Source organism: Chroicocephalus ridibundus, chromosome Z, assembly GCF_963924245.1.
Source record: "Chroicocephalus ridibundus chromosome Z, bChrRid1.1, whole genome shotgun sequence".
Classification (NCBI taxonomy): Eukaryota; Metazoa; Chordata; class Aves; order Charadriiformes; family Laridae; genus Chroicocephalus; species Chroicocephalus ridibundus.
In genome coordinates, this window is record NC_086316.1 from 67,616,112 (window position 1) to 67,633,257 (window position 17,146).

Consider the following 17,146-nt stretch of genomic DNA (forward strand, 5'->3'; position numbering starts at 1 on the left):
GGGAATCAGAAGAGCTCACTGGCAATACACAATTTTCACACTCACTGAAGTCAAAACTCGCATAGTGCACTCCAGCAGGCAATAGGGGAGCTTCTTATAGCTTTAACTCATACACAGAGATTTTCACACTTCTCACCATCACCTAAAGAAATTTGCATTATATGATAACAGACCTGATGAAGATAACAAAAGTTTGTTAAAAATCTAGATATATGATTTTAATGATCTTTATGAAAACTTTAGATATTTATATTTAAGGGCAAGTGTTGATACAGTAAAATAGCATTGAGAACATATGTTAGCAAAAGGCTTTCTTCATTTCAGTCTTCAATTGAAAAATGGAAGGACAACTGAATATATATAATTAAGTACAACCACTTAAGTAGTATCTGTTTTACAGGGAAATTCATCTAAGACAGACTGTGACCACAATCTGAAGAGTGTACAACAAAGAAAAGTGTTTTATCCTGGATTATCGTAAGCATAGTTGGCATAAACCCCATGATTTTCTCTCTTAACTATATACTTGCAATCTCCTGTAAATAATAACATGGAATAGTAGCTAGTCATTTACGGTTTGTATAAAATAAGGAGACTATGAAAGAAATAACCATTCTGCCTATTCTTAGTTTGTAATTACATTTTACTACAAAGTATATGGAATTTCTCTGATTTCTGAGTCTCTGCAAGTCTTAATGCATGTTTAACGGTGCTCACCGGCCGCAGAAAGTCTGTCAGGAGACAGCCTTGTCCTGACAGAAATCCAGTCACACATTTCCCCATCCTGCGTCCCAAAGCAGGTTAACAGAACCTGAAAAGTGAGAGGCAGTGGTGAGGAATGCTGAGAGATGCCCTGATTTAAGACAAATTTCTTGTGCCACCCCAAAAGAACAGCTTTTTTAGGGTGCCTTGCTGATTTTTAAAAGCAGCTATTTGGCACCCCCATTGTGCCTTTGAATCCCTTTGGTTAGAAAATATGAAATGAACCTTTTAATGTAGTAATACACTATGCTTTTAAATATGGTGACTAATTGTGATTATCTCAGACAAAAGCAGTTAACACAGATGTGCCCTTGCCCATAGTAAGGGCAAGTTCACATTTAATCTAATTGTCAATTAACATCTCTATTAATTTGGTACATCTTGCCAGTACAAACAAGCCAACAACAGCAGAGCACACTCTGTTCTTTCCATACTGAATCCTTCCCTGCCAGTGACCATCTTCTGTTCTCCAGGGCAAAGAAGCAATTGTTCCGTTGTGAAATGGCAATAAGCTTTTGTCCATGTTTTGTATGAACAGATCGTCATATATGTTTCACACCCTTAAAAAGTCTAAATGCCATAGTTAATACACTAAGGAGTTACAACAGGCTTTGCCTTTAGCTTTTTTCTACACCTAATTTTACACAGTGCACATAAGCAGAATTAAATTGTTTAAACAGCGTAATGCCATACAGCTGGTTCAGTCAATAATGTCCTTAACTCTTGCTACACTGTATTTTCCCCCAAAAGGATTATATGCAGTTTACCCTATTATTTTGCCTTGTTTGGGAGGGGAGGAAAAGTTTCTCAAAAATTTTATTCTGCAGGGAGAAATAAAGAAGAACATAAACAATGTATATACTGTTATATGTTCTAGCAGCTGGTGGGGGCATCTTAAAACTGTTGTACAAATACCACCAGCATCCAAATAGCTCTGCAAAAAGTAGCAATGGCAATAAAGGCTTCTTCAACCTTCCTCCAAACATGCAAGGAAGAAAAGGGGCTAGCTAACAGGCCATTCAGTTTTTACTCATGGAAATCAGCTGAAATCTGCGTAAGCTTTTCTCACCAATACCAGTGGCAATAGGCAAGTTGAACTTCCAGGCACAGCCAAAGCAAACAAGATTATGTGACCTTGCCACCTGTTTTGCAAGATCTTGCTGAGGGTGAAGCTGGAGCGTATGAAGTGTGGGCTCTTAGTGTGAGACATGGCCACAACCTGCCTGCTTAATTCTGGCCATTTCTGGCCATCCCATCCCTGCCCTGTCCGTGCAGAGTCAGTGAATGTTTCCTCTGGGGAGGGTTGGAGCTGACAGCCATTGAATGGGAGGAAGAGGAAGGAGGGAGAGCCCTTTAGGTTTTAAGATGGGAGTGGACTATGGAGGGGAGTGAGGCTACTGGGAACTGTCGAGGCAGGGTATGTCCGGTATCCTGTCATCTGAAGGCATGAGGGCTAGTGAGTGTGCGGAGAGACTCCCCAAAACCCCAGAACTTCCCTTGTCCTTCTCCTTCCTTTTTCTATAATCTCACTCTTTTCCACAGACCTGACTTTTTCCTGTACCCTTCCAATTGCAACCCCCTAAACTGACTCCCAGTTCCTCTTTCCCTGCTTTCAATCTGTTCTAAGAAACAAAAACCTCAAATACACTTGCTGAGCCCTGCCACTTCTCTTCACCACAGCTGAACCCGATACTGATTTTTTCCATTTATTACTGATCAATCTTGGGCTTCTGAGGCTTCAAAAAATCCTCTCTATGAGTCTCTGAAGGTGTCTACACTGGCCTGAGAGCTAAAATATTAATTGTATTCCTCCTATGGAATTCTGTAAGTTAACGGACTTCAACAAACAGAGTCACAGTATGTTGTATCACACTTTATCCCAATACCTACCTGTTGCCTTTTTCCTGTGTTTAAAGGGTAGAGAAGCTGTATGCTGCTATAATCTCTTCCCAGTCTTTGACAGTGGCTTCCAGTCACTTTGGAACTGTATTACTGTAAGGATCTTCTGTATGGAGAACAAGATACAGTAGAGAGAGCTGTCAGACTGTCAGCATTTCAGGGTCAGCTGCTGGTCTCCCAACAGATGGTGTTTTGCTGGCTCTCATTAAAAAAATCTTCCATGCAGAGAGTAACGGTGTCAGATCTTGTCATGCTAATTTAGCCTAAGTTCAAAGATAAAATATGTATTCCAAAAATGCACAGGCTGCATGGTCAGCTTCAAAGTGCAAAGCACATTGTTTGAACAATGTACTAGCTATATGACATGTAACTATATCACCTCATTTCCTTTTGCAGTTTAGTTTTGGTTGGACCAACATATCTAAGCCACTTCACTTGTTTGCTTTACGTTTTCCTCTTGGCCATGGATGGGGTATGCACTACAGGAGTGCACACACATGACACAGAATGGCTCAGAGCACTCAGAGTATATGAAGTCTGGACAGCCAGGAGCTCAGGAACCATATTTTTCTTTCAAGTCTGCCTAGTTGTAAAAGTGAGCGCATAAGGCCTGTGGAAAATCCGGTTTAACTACTGCAAAAACCTCTGAACAAACCCCTTTACACGAAGGTCAGGTAGCCAGCATCTTGCTCCTACTGAAAGCAGTGGTTTTATTGGCAACATGAATTGGATCTTCAAATCAAGTACCTAGATATTTGTAAAGAGACCTTCCAACCTTCCAAACCTTCTAAGGGCAGTTCATGTGAAGGTGGAGGAGCTTACACAGGTATTCAAGTGAAAGTTCCCAACCCCAGAAGGCATGGTGCTTCAAAAACATTTGGATTGCCTTCTGTTCATGTTATTCCTACAGTAGAGATCCCATTCAGATTTGTGTATGTGAGTTGCTTTTGGAAACTAAGGAGAAAGTTGAGTGATTTAAAAATGCAAGTCATTTACATAATAGCCCCAGTAGAGAGAGATTAGTGGAGCTGAAAAAAACCCACTTTGTTACACGCAATTGTTTTCCTTATTCCAGACATATTTTATAGTGCAGCGCTATTTTCTTAAGTTTCCAGCTTAAAAATACACCTGCTGTCCTGGTGGGGAAGCATGGAGTTGATTTATCTGCATTCTTTTGGGTTTTGGTGGCATTTGGTTTTTTGAAGCTATTCTCATTACTTCAAACCTTTATTACCTCAGATGTACAAAACTCTACCTGCAGACACACCACAAAGTGTCTCAGGAAGAGTTACAATTGAAACAAACCCTTTGGAGAGATACGATTTTTTTCTAGCACTACCAAATTACCTTGTTGGTTTCAATTCACCGTATCTCCTTATTTGCTACGTCTTTTTTTTTTTCCTCAACAATTAGTTGAGGAAAGCATATTTCTTGCCTTTCAACTAAATGGGAATCCTTTCAAATAATCTGCAGTTGATAGAACCTTTTCCCTATTCCTTGTCTTCGAAAAGTGGCTGAACCACAATCCTCTTGGTAAATGCCTCTGACCGACATAGGATTCTTCTTTCAAACTCAAACTGTTCAAGGCTTGCTATGATTTCTTGAGGCACTGATATCTATACTTCAGATTTTGCTTCCAGTGTCTTATGCTCTGGTATTGCTTTTTTTAATCCTGTTTTAGCTGTATGTTGAGATGTATGCCTTATCATTAGTTGCACACTTCAATTAAGCAGGAATATGCAGGAAAGGATTTACGCACACTTTAGTCAGTAGGACTTTAGAACATGCTTTAAAGAAAATAAGAGCTCCTAAGGATATGCTACACAGCCAAAACAGGTTTAATTATAACTTGTGTTCACATGCCTGCATAGCTTAAATTAGCTAACATGAATAAAAGAATTACTTTTGTGTGAACTGGAGTTTAAGCTCTAAGGCATGTGTTACTGCTTTGTCCTTTCTTTTCTTAATGTACTACATAGATGAGGCTAAAGCCTGTCTTCACTTCTCCCATAAAGGTACTTCTATACCAACAATTTATTTCTTACTATTTTTGACCATTTATTTTATCCCTTTTGCGAAAAGCCTTTTTGAGTTTCATTTAAGATTTAGAAACAAAGTAAATTAAAATGTAGAAAGACTTCAGACACTGAGACTTTGTATCTGGTGTTCATTATTTCCAGCCAGAGATGAAGCGCTCATTTCCACCAATAGCTGCAATGCATTGCTGAGCATATTCTTAATACATGCCGTATTTAGACTCCAGGCAAAGTTTAATTGTACAGGTTTGTAGTCACAGTGACTTCTCAGGAAGGTATAGAAGTATAGAAGATGAGTTAACATATTGAATATAAATATGAAATACAAGGTCATAAGCAAAATGCAATTTATTTTGTTTCAGAATGATCTGTTCTTTCATTTGTTTTGAGACTTCATATTTCTTCTCACCAGCTCATGCGTGCCATTATTGAATCTTGCTCTTTTAGAGTAAGGAGAAGGACTGATGCTGGCAACAGTCAGACCTATGTTCTAGGTCTCTTCACAGCTTCACGTGAGGCACCACCTTCCTCCCTTTTGGACAGGCGGACCTGTGGGAGGGGCACTGTTAATCTCCAAATACAACAAAGATATTATGTAGGTCATAAGAGATACTGTCTCTTACTAACGCAACAGCATTTTTTTCACACCTTCACAACACCAGGATGCAAGAATTTCTGAAAATATGAAGGATTTTCTAAGACCAAATGGGAAGGTGGAAGGCTTTAAGAACTGGATCCAAACCCAGCCCATTTTATAGTTTGAATATTGTCTCTCTAATGTTTTCAGGGGTAAATTTGGAACAGAAGTGTAATTCTGGCGTAACAGAGTTCTCATCATGTGGTCAAAAACAAAGGAAAAGGCTACAGATGAAAACATGTATTTGCATGTTAACACTACAGCAAAGACCATAATATAGCTGTATTACTTTATTTATTTAGTAAAAAGGCAAAACAAGCTGAACATGAAAGATAAATATTTGAATACTCTGTAAACAATATTCATACAAGAAACAAATGTATACCAACTGTAATCCCCGTAAAGTGTACCACATGGAAGACTCAAAAATCCAAAGGTTCAGCTCATCCCAGAAAGCTAGACATTACGCGGAACGGGACTAATCATCTCCTTGTTGATTCTCAGCAGGGACATGAAGGTACAACTTCTAAACCACCTCTTGAACGTATTTCCACAGCACCCCAAGCAGTAGAGGGTTAAAGCAGATCGCAACTGTTGGTTTGTTTTTTTTTTTTCACATCTTCACAACACCTTGTCATAGGAAAACACTATTTTCTACATTTCACAAAAAAAGAAACCAAAGAAAAGTCAAATGCTTTGTTAAGTGAGTATGAGAAGAAACCCTAAAGCCCTAAGTCTAGGGTTTCAAAATTACACAGTTTCTTAAACACAGAATGACAGCTACCAAGGGAGATTCCCTACCTGTGATCATTTAGTCCTCGAGCTCTACTAATAATTCAAACAAGGTTGCCAGTTTAGGATTAGGACTCTTAACTATTATTTTTATTGCTGTGGGACTGTTTCATGACCTTTCATTGAAGAGTCATGAAATGAAGAATGAGTCCACAGCACTCCAATTTGGGCTGTGGTGACACAGAAATGAAAAAATACCGTATGTAATTTCCAGTCTGCTCAGCAATATAATCTATTGACTAATCTATCCAAATTTCTTCATGCAAATCTTCTTGCACATTTTTGGTGCACAGGGAAGAGTTAATAACCTATATAAAATCAACTTTAATATTACAATTACTTTATTCATATACCATAGGTTGAATTTAATTATTCATTAAAATTATACTAGATTTTTATCTGTGTTACTACAGTCAGAAACTGGTTTCTACTTTTGACCTTTTTTAACAATTAGTCTTTGCTTTTAGACTGCCTGTTATTATTTTGCCAGTAAGGTTACCTAAAGGGCAGCCAAATATTTCAGAAAACAAGAAAAGGGAGGAGAACAGGTGAAAAATCATTTTCAAAATCTGCATGCTTGTTTTCACATCCTTGTGTTCTTTTGTAGGAAAAATACCTAATCATAGCAGACATGGTGACCATAATGCCAGAAGGTAGCAAAGCATTACACCACAGAGAAAGGGGAAGAGGTTTTTGACTGAGAGATCTTGCTTCTTCCATAGCACTCATTCAGCTTTGCCTGCAGTATCTCTGCATGTTGACATTTGCCAATATATCAGATAAAGAGTTGCGAATCACTTCAAGTTTTATTTACTCAGAGTAGCTTCTCCCTTTACCCAGTAATAGTTACATGAGTTTGCTTACCAGCAGGCTCCAAGTCACCTATTGAAATTAGAGCTGCAAATACAACTTCTGACTGCTCTTGGCCCCTATGTAATACTCAAACTCTCCTTACGAAATAGCACATTCTGTTGGTTTCTATGTCCATTTCTTTTTCCATTTTTATGCCTTTAAGGATCTTTCTAGGAAATACTTTTGGTCACAATTTGTAAAATTTATACTTAGAAATCTGTTACCATTAGACCACTCAAATATTTTTTTTCTAGCAGTCTTCCAGCTGCCGAACGTCAGAACTGCTCTAACTAGTTCTTCTCTAACTTCAGTTCTGACAGTGAAATCACAGACTGTTTTATTACACCATTTGTCTTTTTGAACTAACCACAATTTGTATCTTTTAAGGCACCCAAATCTAAATTTTTAGTCATGACCAATAAAGGGCTTTTGTAGCATTTGGGAGCATTTACATTACTGTATGAGTATTCTGAGTCAAAGAGGTCCATATTTTTATGTGAGGCTTTTCTCTACAATTTTATTATTACAGAGTAAGTACACGGTATTAATACGAAGCTACATGTTATAATGTTTTGCTTTCCTGCTGCGAACTATCCTATGACTTGCCAAGATGGGAGTTTGTGTATGCCCTCTGTAACAACCTGGCTCCATGGAAAAGTAATGCTCAAATGTAACACAGTATGAGTAGTCACTCTCAGTACTTTGGAGATACTGAATCCCTTATCTCTGTTTCTCAACTTTAATTAAAAGGGTAATATTTTTTTTCTGTAATTCAGCTTCTTAAACAGAGCTATGTGGGCACCTCATATCAGTAAAACCTGAAGACTGGCACAACTACCTTCTTGTTAATAAACAAAAGTCAGTTGCTTTTCACTTAAGGTCATTAAAAAGTACGGCAATTGGGCGGGATGGGGGGAGCTACAGGAGAACAAACACACCATACACTTTGTTCTCCTAATGAATGAAATTATTCTGATGTGACAAAGTCGTTTAGATTGCCTCAGTCACTGATATACTGTTAGGTCTCTTTGCTTTAGGGCACCTTTTATAAAATACCCCGTGTTCAGGTCATTCAAACCATGATTTGGGAACACTGGCCATACTGTTCCTATGTACTGATACTGAATCAATACCACTACTTTTTGCAGGACTTCTATGCAAGTATTATCTTTGCCAGACACTATTTAACTAATGACACCAGAAATCAAAGTGGTATGATTAAAAGTTATACTAAAGTATGCCTGTCCCTCAAGTTGTTTTTCACATCAATGCTCGCTGGACAACTTGTATCTATATAGCTGCCTATACACTTCTGAAAAAACCCCCCGACTAATCCCATTTAGAAATAGGCATATTCATTGGTATTTACATTTTAAAATCCCATTTTGCTAATATCTACTAACGAACAATTAAATTTTGTGTCAATTACACCTTCAGAATTTGTTGACTGCTATTTCTATAAAACCTTGAATTTGGCAGGAGACAACCATAGGTTAAAACATTCAAACTCATTAAATTGCACAGACATAAACAACAGACAATGAAATGTTGTGCTCAGCACTTCTTAGGGTCAAGGCCTGAGTCCAAGACTGATTATTTTTCATACAAGCTTAACAAAAATAATTTTTGCAACTGGATTTAACTGAAGACACACTCATGCTTCTGTGAAGGAACTCACCTCCCTTTTTGGAACCAGAATTACTACCTAATAGCCACTACATGAAGTTGTGCCCCACTAAAATGCTTTGATCTTTTCTCTTCTATCTTGATGTGTTAGTTCCTGCTGACAAGTTTCTTCATGAAGATAGCTAACACTGCATTAGGTATATATTCCAATACACAATTAAACTTCCTTTTGGATGAAAGAAATCCTACAGAACTTGCTAGAAAAATCTCAGCAACGTGATGACTGCTACGTAGGCTAGAAGGCATGTGTTACAGGACTTGTATTCTGCTTACAGTTTGCTATTGTCCAATGTTCATCTTCATGCCATAAAGTGAATGTGTCATAAGGCTACACAATGGCCAGAAGACTCATGCATTCACAGTGAACAGAATGTCTAATATATAAACTTGGGCTTGGTTTCTCTCTCTATCAAGTCTGTGGGATTTGCAGTGCGTACATGCGAATTTTTCTGATTTTGTTAACTGACGTTCTGTTCAGCTCATGAAGAATTGTTTACAAGCTAGAAATAAAACTGCATGTATAAAATAGTCATTTGTGAACAAGCATTTTTCTTTGCATGTATAATCTTCATGTGCATCTTCATAATCAGATCTATCAGATTCATACAAACCAGAAGGGTCTTCTAGTTCATTTTCTACAGATCTAAATCAGTGCTAATCAAACCACACCTGAGAAATGTTTATGTAACTCATGACCACTCTCAGAAATTCTACTACTTTTGATAGTGATGTCTGTCCATGCTTAATTATCCTTCCCATTAACGTGTTTTCCAGTGTCTGACCTAAATCTCCCTTGCTGCAATTCAAGCCAATCCCTTCTTTTCCCAACATGACAACCTCTCTGCAACAACTCTCTACATATGGATTCTATCTGCCCCTCGATCGGCTCTAGAAAAAATAATTCCCAGTCCTTTCCCTTTACTCTCATAAGAAACACTTCTGAAATCTCTGCTTGTTCTTGATGCTCTCCTTCAGATTCTCTTCCAGTCACCCTGCATTTATAGAAGCGTCTAAAGGCAGCAAGTCTCAAGAGTGATGTATTACTGCTGCTAAAAAGAAGAAATAAAGGGTTTTAAAGGTCAAACGAAAAGCATTGCAAAATGTTAAAAGTCACACACAATGACAGAAGAATGATGAAATCTGAGTAATTTGCAGCTCCTTTGTTACATTATTGAGAGGTGTACTTTAGCCACCTCTGTTCACCCTGTAGTTCCCACTGTCAAAAGGACATCTCATGATCAGCAGAGAGTTGCCAGCAATGGCTGTGACTATATGGAAAACAGTCAGAAGACTGAATAGCAGGAAGGGCCATGCCTGCATCCCTCCTTCCAGCCCTTTGCTATTAAAATACCAAAATCAGCAAATCTCTTAATGATTCAAAGTAAACAAGTTCATTTGTACTCATCTAAATTCAACTTAATCTGCTACACAGCTGTATTTGACATTGATTCCCAAAGTGAAGTAAGGAGGGTTAGAAGAAGCATGTTTTTTCTAGAGGAGATGCATGAGGAAGATGATTAACCCATTGACAAGAACTACCTGCTCTGTGGGCAGGCGCGGGGAAAACCTCACCAATGCTCTCTGACACCCATTGGATACTGTAACTGAGCCTGCTGGCCACAGGCAACACAACAAACACGCAACCCAGAACTGCAGTTTTAAACTGAAAAAGGGTAGATTTAGATTAGATATTAGGAAGAAATTCTTTACTGTGAGGGTGGTGAGGCACTGGAACAGGCTGCCCAGGGAGGTTGTGGATGCCCCATCCCTGGAGGTGTTCAAGGCCAGGCTGGATGGGGCTTTGAGCAGCCTGGTCTAGTGGGAGGTGTCCCTGCCCAGGGCTGGGGGGTTGGAACTAGATGGTCTTTAAGGTCCCTTCCAACGCAAACCAGTCTGTGATTCTATGAATTATGCTTCCCCCACCCCAGTTTATTAAATCTGGGCCAACCTGCTCACCAATATCCTTACAAACACACATTCCCCTTTGCTCCTGAATCCCCACCGAAAATGAGGAGAAAAACGAGGAGAAAGGAATATCCTCTTTCCTTCTTTCGCATTGCTTTTGATTGTGCTGCGGATTTTTTTTTTTTTAACTTTTTATTTTTTTAATTCTCTCCCTTGGCGCCGCCTGTCCGGACTCCCCATCCCACACTCGCACCCAGAACTTTCCGCCCTCAGCGGGGCGCGCGCTGGGGCTCAGGCCCCTGACCTGCGGCCCAGCCTGCGCCTCAGACCGCAGCCCGCCCACCCGCCCGGGCACCGGCAGCACTCCCGCCGGAGGCGAGGAGGGGGGAACTGCGCTGCAGGAGAAAGCAAATTGACCTGTAACGTCTCACTAAGCCTCTCAGAAAATACGTTTACTCGAAACCTCCCCGGCTAACGCCGGGCGCCTGCGCCTTTAAGAGCGTCCTCCGCCGCTCCCCACGTGCGCGATCAGCTGACGGCGGCGTCGCGCGCGGCGGGGCGTGGGTCTGCCTGCGGGCGGGCGGGGCTGGGGTTGGCTGCGCTGCGGCCGCCCCCCGCCGCGCGCGCCCCGCCGCCGCCGCCGCCGCCGCGCGCCCCTCCCCCTCACCCCCCGCCTTCCCTCACGCCCCCCCCCCCCCCCACCGCGCGCGCAGGGCCGGTGAGGCGCGGTGAGGCGGCGGCGGGCGGCTCTGACAGCGGCCCCGGACCCTCCGCCGGCCCCGGACCCTCCGCCGGCCCCGGACCCTCCGCCGGCCCAGCCTCCCCGCAGCCCTGCACCTTGCGGCGGCCACCGCCGCCGACCCCCCACCTTACCCGCCCCGCGCCGCCGAGGCGGCGGCAGGAAGCGCTGCTCGCCCGACGGCGGGGCTCCCGGTGGCCCAGCGCCGCTGTCAGCTGGGCGGGCGCCCGCGGGCCCCGAGACCTCCTCGGCAGCGAGGCGCCCGGCGCCACCCCGGTACATGGATTACCTGGTAGGTTCTCCCGGGCCCCCCGCCGGCCCGTCGGACATCTTACCGAGCTGAGGCGGTGTCCGCGGCGGGGCTGTGTGTGTGTGGGGAGGGGGCAGTGGGCGCGGCCAGCCGGGGCCGGCCGCGCTGGCGACCCCCGGCCCGCGGGCTGTTAAAGGGCAATAAAGCGGCAGGGTTCCGCTGAGGCGTGCGCGGCCCCGCTCATTTGGGCGCTATTAGGTGGCTAAAGCCATGACCCGGGTCGCTGTTTTTTTCCTAAATGCATGAGCTTAGGATACGCTTGAATGAACTAAATTGTCACCTTGGGCGGGATCAGCCCTGCGCCCTGGCAACCGGTATTCAGGGGTAGCGTTTATTGCTCTTTAATGAATATTGGCTTTATTCGCCTGTGAGAGATTGTATCGCAGACGCGCACTTAGGGCTGGGGTCACGGCTGGTGTTCAGACTCACTGGTACACTTGGCAAGTAAACCGTGTGGCACGGTTACGGAATGAGCTGGTGACTTTATGTATAGAGAGTATGGTACCTGCTTACCTGTTCTGTGAACGTGGCAATGGGAGAGCGTGACGGTGCATCCCATCACTCAAGTTTTGTGGCTTTGAGCACTAGCCTAAAAACTGTGCCCCCTTCTTCGTAGTGAGCAGCTGTGAAGAGCCAGCTAGGGCAATAGGTCGCTTCTGGCCATGGTATCTGGTGGGACCAGTCAGGAAGTATTTGGAGTCAGAAACTTGACTCAGGCTTCCTGATGCCTTCACATGAGATGTGCATGGTTGTAGGCTTTCAAGAGATGTTAATCAGCCACTCAACAATCTCTGGAGATGCTCTTTTTAGCAAATTGATTTGAAGATCCGCAATACTGAGATGAGAGCTGCATGCAGTGTCCAGCTTCTCCTACTCTGACAATGAAATTAACTAAGCCAGAAATACATTAAATATTTACTGAAATGTTATTCTTATGTCCATGTAGCTCAGACTTATTTTGGGTTATTCAGCTTTATACCTCAAAAGAAATGTTTTAGGCTTTCCTTCCTGAATTCAAATAACAGAGAGAGAACAGAAAATGAGTCCTGTGTGTCAGAAATGGTAGGTGGACTTCTCTTTAAGAACCTAGTTAATGAAATACTGATAATAAACTTGGTGTGTGCCAGGTACAGCCTTGTAGATCTTGAGAGCCTGGAGCTGTTTCTTTGATTTTTTCCTTTATAAACGTATATGCAGATGAAACTGGCCATCGTGTACTTTTTGAAATGCTTGCATTAACCTTTGTGACTGCTACAGGCTGTTGTGTGGAAGGCCAACCACTCTGAGAACAATAAATTTAATAAGCCTTGGAAACTGAGAGCGTGTTTTTGTATTAACTAAAGGGGGGAGGGGATTAAATAGCTCTACTTTTTTTTTTTCTTACTCTTTTTCTCTAGTTGATCCTTTTCCTCTTTTCTGTTGTGTGGCTTTCTTTGGTGTTCATCTCTAAAAAACCTGAATCTTTAGGATAACGATACCCTGACTGCTCATGCAATTTTTGCTTTAATGTTTCTCCTGTATCAGGGAGTATCTCTGAAGACAGACTTTCTCAAGGTCTCATCAGGCTCACAGTGCATGTTACAGTGCTATATGAAACATAAAGAATTCTTTGGATGTAGAAGTTGTTACAGATCAGCCAAGTTATTTTTTTATAGGTGGCAAAAGCCAGAGGTTGGGGTTAATAGTTTAAACAGGATGCTGGTCCACTGATGCTCCAAGACAGTCCAAGATGCCTTCATCTGTCACTGACCAGCACTTATTGCGGGGTTTTCCATACTTCTTATGCAGCAGGAGTCGCTTGATCTTTGGAATAACTTGTTGCAACTGGCATCAACCTTTTTAAACCAAAGAAGAAAAAATAGAAAAGTTTTTAATTTTTTGCATCTGTGTATAACTTGGAAAGAAAACTAATTCTCTTTGACAGTTCAAGTATTTTCTCATGCATTTGTGCAGAGGACTTCCCCTTCCAGTCCTCATCTTCATCAGGTGCAGGAGAGTGGTCCTGCTTGACTTTTCTCTGTTAATGATGGTAAATGGAGTGGCTCTTCTTGGTAATGAACAGCAGGTTCAAGCACCTTAGAAAATCTGCTCTGGCAAAAATAATTGGTGGTGGTGAGTTGGGCAACTAGTTGTCTGCAACCCACTTTCAGCCTGGAGGACCAAGCTGTTTCCACAGATTGCGCTAACGTAAAGATGGGCCTACTCTTTATTTATGCAAGAGTTGCAGTTATAGTATGGACGTTAACCTATAGATGTAGAACAACCATCCCATTATTTTCATAACAGCAGTAGCAAAAGCTGTACATATTAAGGAATTATGTGTCTTATGCATTTTTGTTGGGATCTTGCACCTATGTGGGCTTCAGAACTTCAGCAGATAGTCCCTTTGCTGGTTCCTCATGTTGGCCACCTGTGTTGCAGCCTGCAGGCAGTGAGGTTTTCTCCTCTGCCTTTAGTGTGAAGCAGGCAGCAGGGCAAAGGATGCAGTTGTTTCTGGCTGCAGTAAGTCCCTTGACACAGAGCATTAGACAAAGTTTTGTTTAGCAGTGGGCTGATGGAGGGAATTTAGTGAAGGAAGCTAGAATAACTAAGGTTTGCTGCAGCACTACCCTCATCTAGTAGACTTACACGGCAAGTTTCTTTTCCTGATTTTTCCTGGATAGGGCCTACACCGATGGAGACTTTTTTCTCATTTAAGGAGCTGATCCCAAGAAATACTGAACATCTGCGGCACCTACTAATATCAGCAGGTTATTGAAAATGTTCAAACCTGCTCAAGCTTCTATGAGTAGATACCCAGAACCTGCGTAGGACCTCTCCTACCTACAGTGTGATACTTGATTTATGGCTAATGCCATTTGATAAAGATTAGAAGAGTATCTTACATGGTGCTCTGGTCTGGTTTTGCATTGTGACAGAAAAGTAGCACTAGACTCTGTATCTTTAATAGCTAGAACAGGTTCTTGTGCCTGGTGCCTATTTTATTTTTGTATTGATATAATTACAGTGTTAGGAGTGTTGTGGTTTTTTGTGGTGTGTTTTGTTTTTTAAATCAACGTAGCTAAACCATGTTCAACCTCTAGGAAATAACCTATCTTCACTCATTTAGAGGCACCTTTTTCTCATACAGTTTATTCTCCTTACATTGAAGTTTACTCTAAAACATACTATGTGAACACAGCTGCATCAATGTAGATTTGTATTTTTTTTGTAACTACATAATCCTGTGGTGTATCTGCAGCCTTCTTCTGCTTCATTTTTGCTGCATTGTGTCTGGAAAGATTATAGTGTATACATAGACTTCTGTTGTCTGGCCTATGTTTAGTAGACTATGCTCAATTTAAGAAATGACGGCATGATGCATCTTGTGTAAAGCATGGCATGTAAGCAATCTTACAATTTTTGCTTGGAGAACTTGTGGGAAGACAATAGCAATACTTCAATTTCTCATATTAATGCAAATTTTAAGCTGCTTTGCAGACTTTCGCAATATACTTCTTCAGTGGCATCCTCTTGTACTAGATAAGGATCTTACATTGAACGGCTGCATGTGTTAGCCTGAACTGTGTAGAGCTTTTAAAAGCTACTTGAGAGGGTGATGTAGAAATTTGAATCAGTGTGACTTTACAAAAAAAGGAGAGGTCTTATATTGCCCTAAGAGTTTGTAAGATAAATTTGATTACCTGTTTAATTTTGTATATTCAGCATTTTTAATATCACAGAATCACAGAATGGTTCATGTTGGAAGGGACCTTAAAGATCACCTAGTTTCAACCCCTCTGCCATGGGCAGGGACACCTCCCACTAGACCAGGCTGCTCAAAGCCCCATCCAGCCTGGCCTTGAACACTTCCAGGGATGGGGTATCCACAGCTTCCCTGGGCGACCTGTTCCACTGCCTCACCACCCTCACAGTAAAGAATTTCTTCCTGATATCCAATCTAAATCTACTCCCTTTCAGTTTGAGGCTGTTACCCCGTGTCCTATCATTACGCTCCCATGATATGATAGCTTATCCTTAAATTGCATCCTATACTATGTAGTATCTCAGTTGTATATAAGAATGTTTCTTGGGCAGGTAACGAAGAATATATTCGAACCCGAAATGGAAGATAACGCTTCTTGCATTAACAACCACATTAACTTCAGTGATTTTTTTTTTCTTAGAAGTTAAGAATGAACATGAGTGTTGCAAAGTCAAGAGAGTGCACACTCTTAGTGCAGTAAAGCCATTGTTCATTTGTTGAAGATTGTTTTTTTAAATATAAAAAGTTTGGGTTTTTTCAGTTCTTTGTACATTTGTGAGCTGCTATAAACCGTTTTACTTCTGTATGTGTGCACACAGAAGCTAAAATTTGGGTAGTTTTTGAGTAAATTCAGCTAAATTTTCGAATTTTAGATGAATAGGCCTTGAAGTGACTTCAGAGTTTCTTGGTTTCTGAATGGTCTTGACCTCAATTTCTGGATAGTGTTCAGGGAAGGTCATTCTTGACTGGGAAACGCTGCATATACAAAGCTATGGTGTTCTTAAAAACATTAGTTAATATTGAAAGAAGAAAAACATGTTTCTGAGCAACTTTCCTTTCTTGGACACCATACCTTTAAGACCTTCTCTTTTATTTAGTTGGACCCTTTGATTTCATTGGACAGGTTGGATTTAGAAAGTGGTAATACAGGATAGATCATGTTCACTTAATGTTTCTGATCTACTTCAGATCCTGTCTTTCCATTGTTGCTGCCTGTTCCATTGTTTGATATCTACAGGCTATAGAAAACATTCTTTCTTATACTACAGATGGCATGATGGAGGCATCTGTTTGAAACTTAGAGTCTTGCTTTATTGAAACTTTGTAAACCAGTATCTGCTTTTCTTTGAATACAGAAACATGGGGAAAGGTCCATAATAGGGACCCTGGATTTTTCCTCTGGTGCATGTATAAGGTTTTGATATATTGCCAGCAACATGAGCAACAAAGGTCTATGATGCCTTGTCCTCTTATTATTTACTAAATATCCCTCTATTCATACACATTTTGTCCTTTGTCATGTAATGATAAGGATTATTGGGGCTGTTTGTTGAGTCATCTATGAGCTATAACATCCTTGAAATCTTACACCCTATGTAGAGAACAAGGGCTTGTATCTTAAGATACTATCCCTTCCTCAGTTTGGGAAGCTGATTAGGCATGAGAATGAGGGGTCTGACTGTTGTTTCAAAATAAAGATATAGCTGAACACAGGAAAGAAGGCAACTAACAGGTTCACTAGATCAGCTGGTGTAGCATTTGCATGCAACTGTATTAGTGTTTGGGTAAGATGTGAAGTTTTGAAGCAAATCTTAGTCACCTCTACTTACTGTACATAGGTTTGTATTGCAGAGTGATCACAGATCACATGAACTTGATATTTTTCAGATGAAACCAGACTGGAAGATGCATGCAACTAATGGGTTTTCAGTTCACAGGACCAGATCAGAACTAGTCTGAAGTAGAAGGCCTGAAGTATGTAGCATGAATACTTGGTCTTTAG

The 17,146-nt window shown here is 41.3% G+C and overlaps 1 protein-coding gene and 1 long non-coding RNA gene across 5 annotated transcripts in view; one reads left to right on the plus strand and one right to left on the minus strand.

Annotated features, from left to right (window-relative positions):
- Positions 1–264: 264 nt before the first annotated feature.
- LOC134508498 (uncharacterized) lies at positions 265–11,845 on the minus strand. 2 transcript variants are annotated; one of them, XR_010069070.1, is made up of 4 exons: positions 11,644–11,845; positions 5,107–5,246; positions 2,653–2,767; positions 265–811 (listed from the first exon to the last, which is right to left on the minus strand). It is a non-coding gene; the product is annotated as an uncharacterized LOC134508498 (long non-coding RNA). The 2 variants fall into 2 exon arrangements; XR_010069069.1 differs by having other exon boundaries at positions 11,598–11,845.
- The window catches only part of ARL15 (ADP ribosylation factor like GTPase 15), a 230,905-nt gene continuing 225,010 nt past the window's right edge, over positions 11,252–17,146 (plus strand). The window contains exon 1 of one of the 3 annotated variants that reach the window (XM_063320223.1): positions 11,252–11,600. In XM_063320223.1, coding sequence (XP_063176293.1) covers positions 11,589–11,600 — 12 coding nt within the window. In that variant the 5' untranslated portion in view covers positions 11,252–11,588. The remainder of the gene's footprint in view (positions 11,601–17,146) is intronic. The other 2 variants (XM_063320221.1, XM_063320222.1) reach the window with 2 other exon arrangements.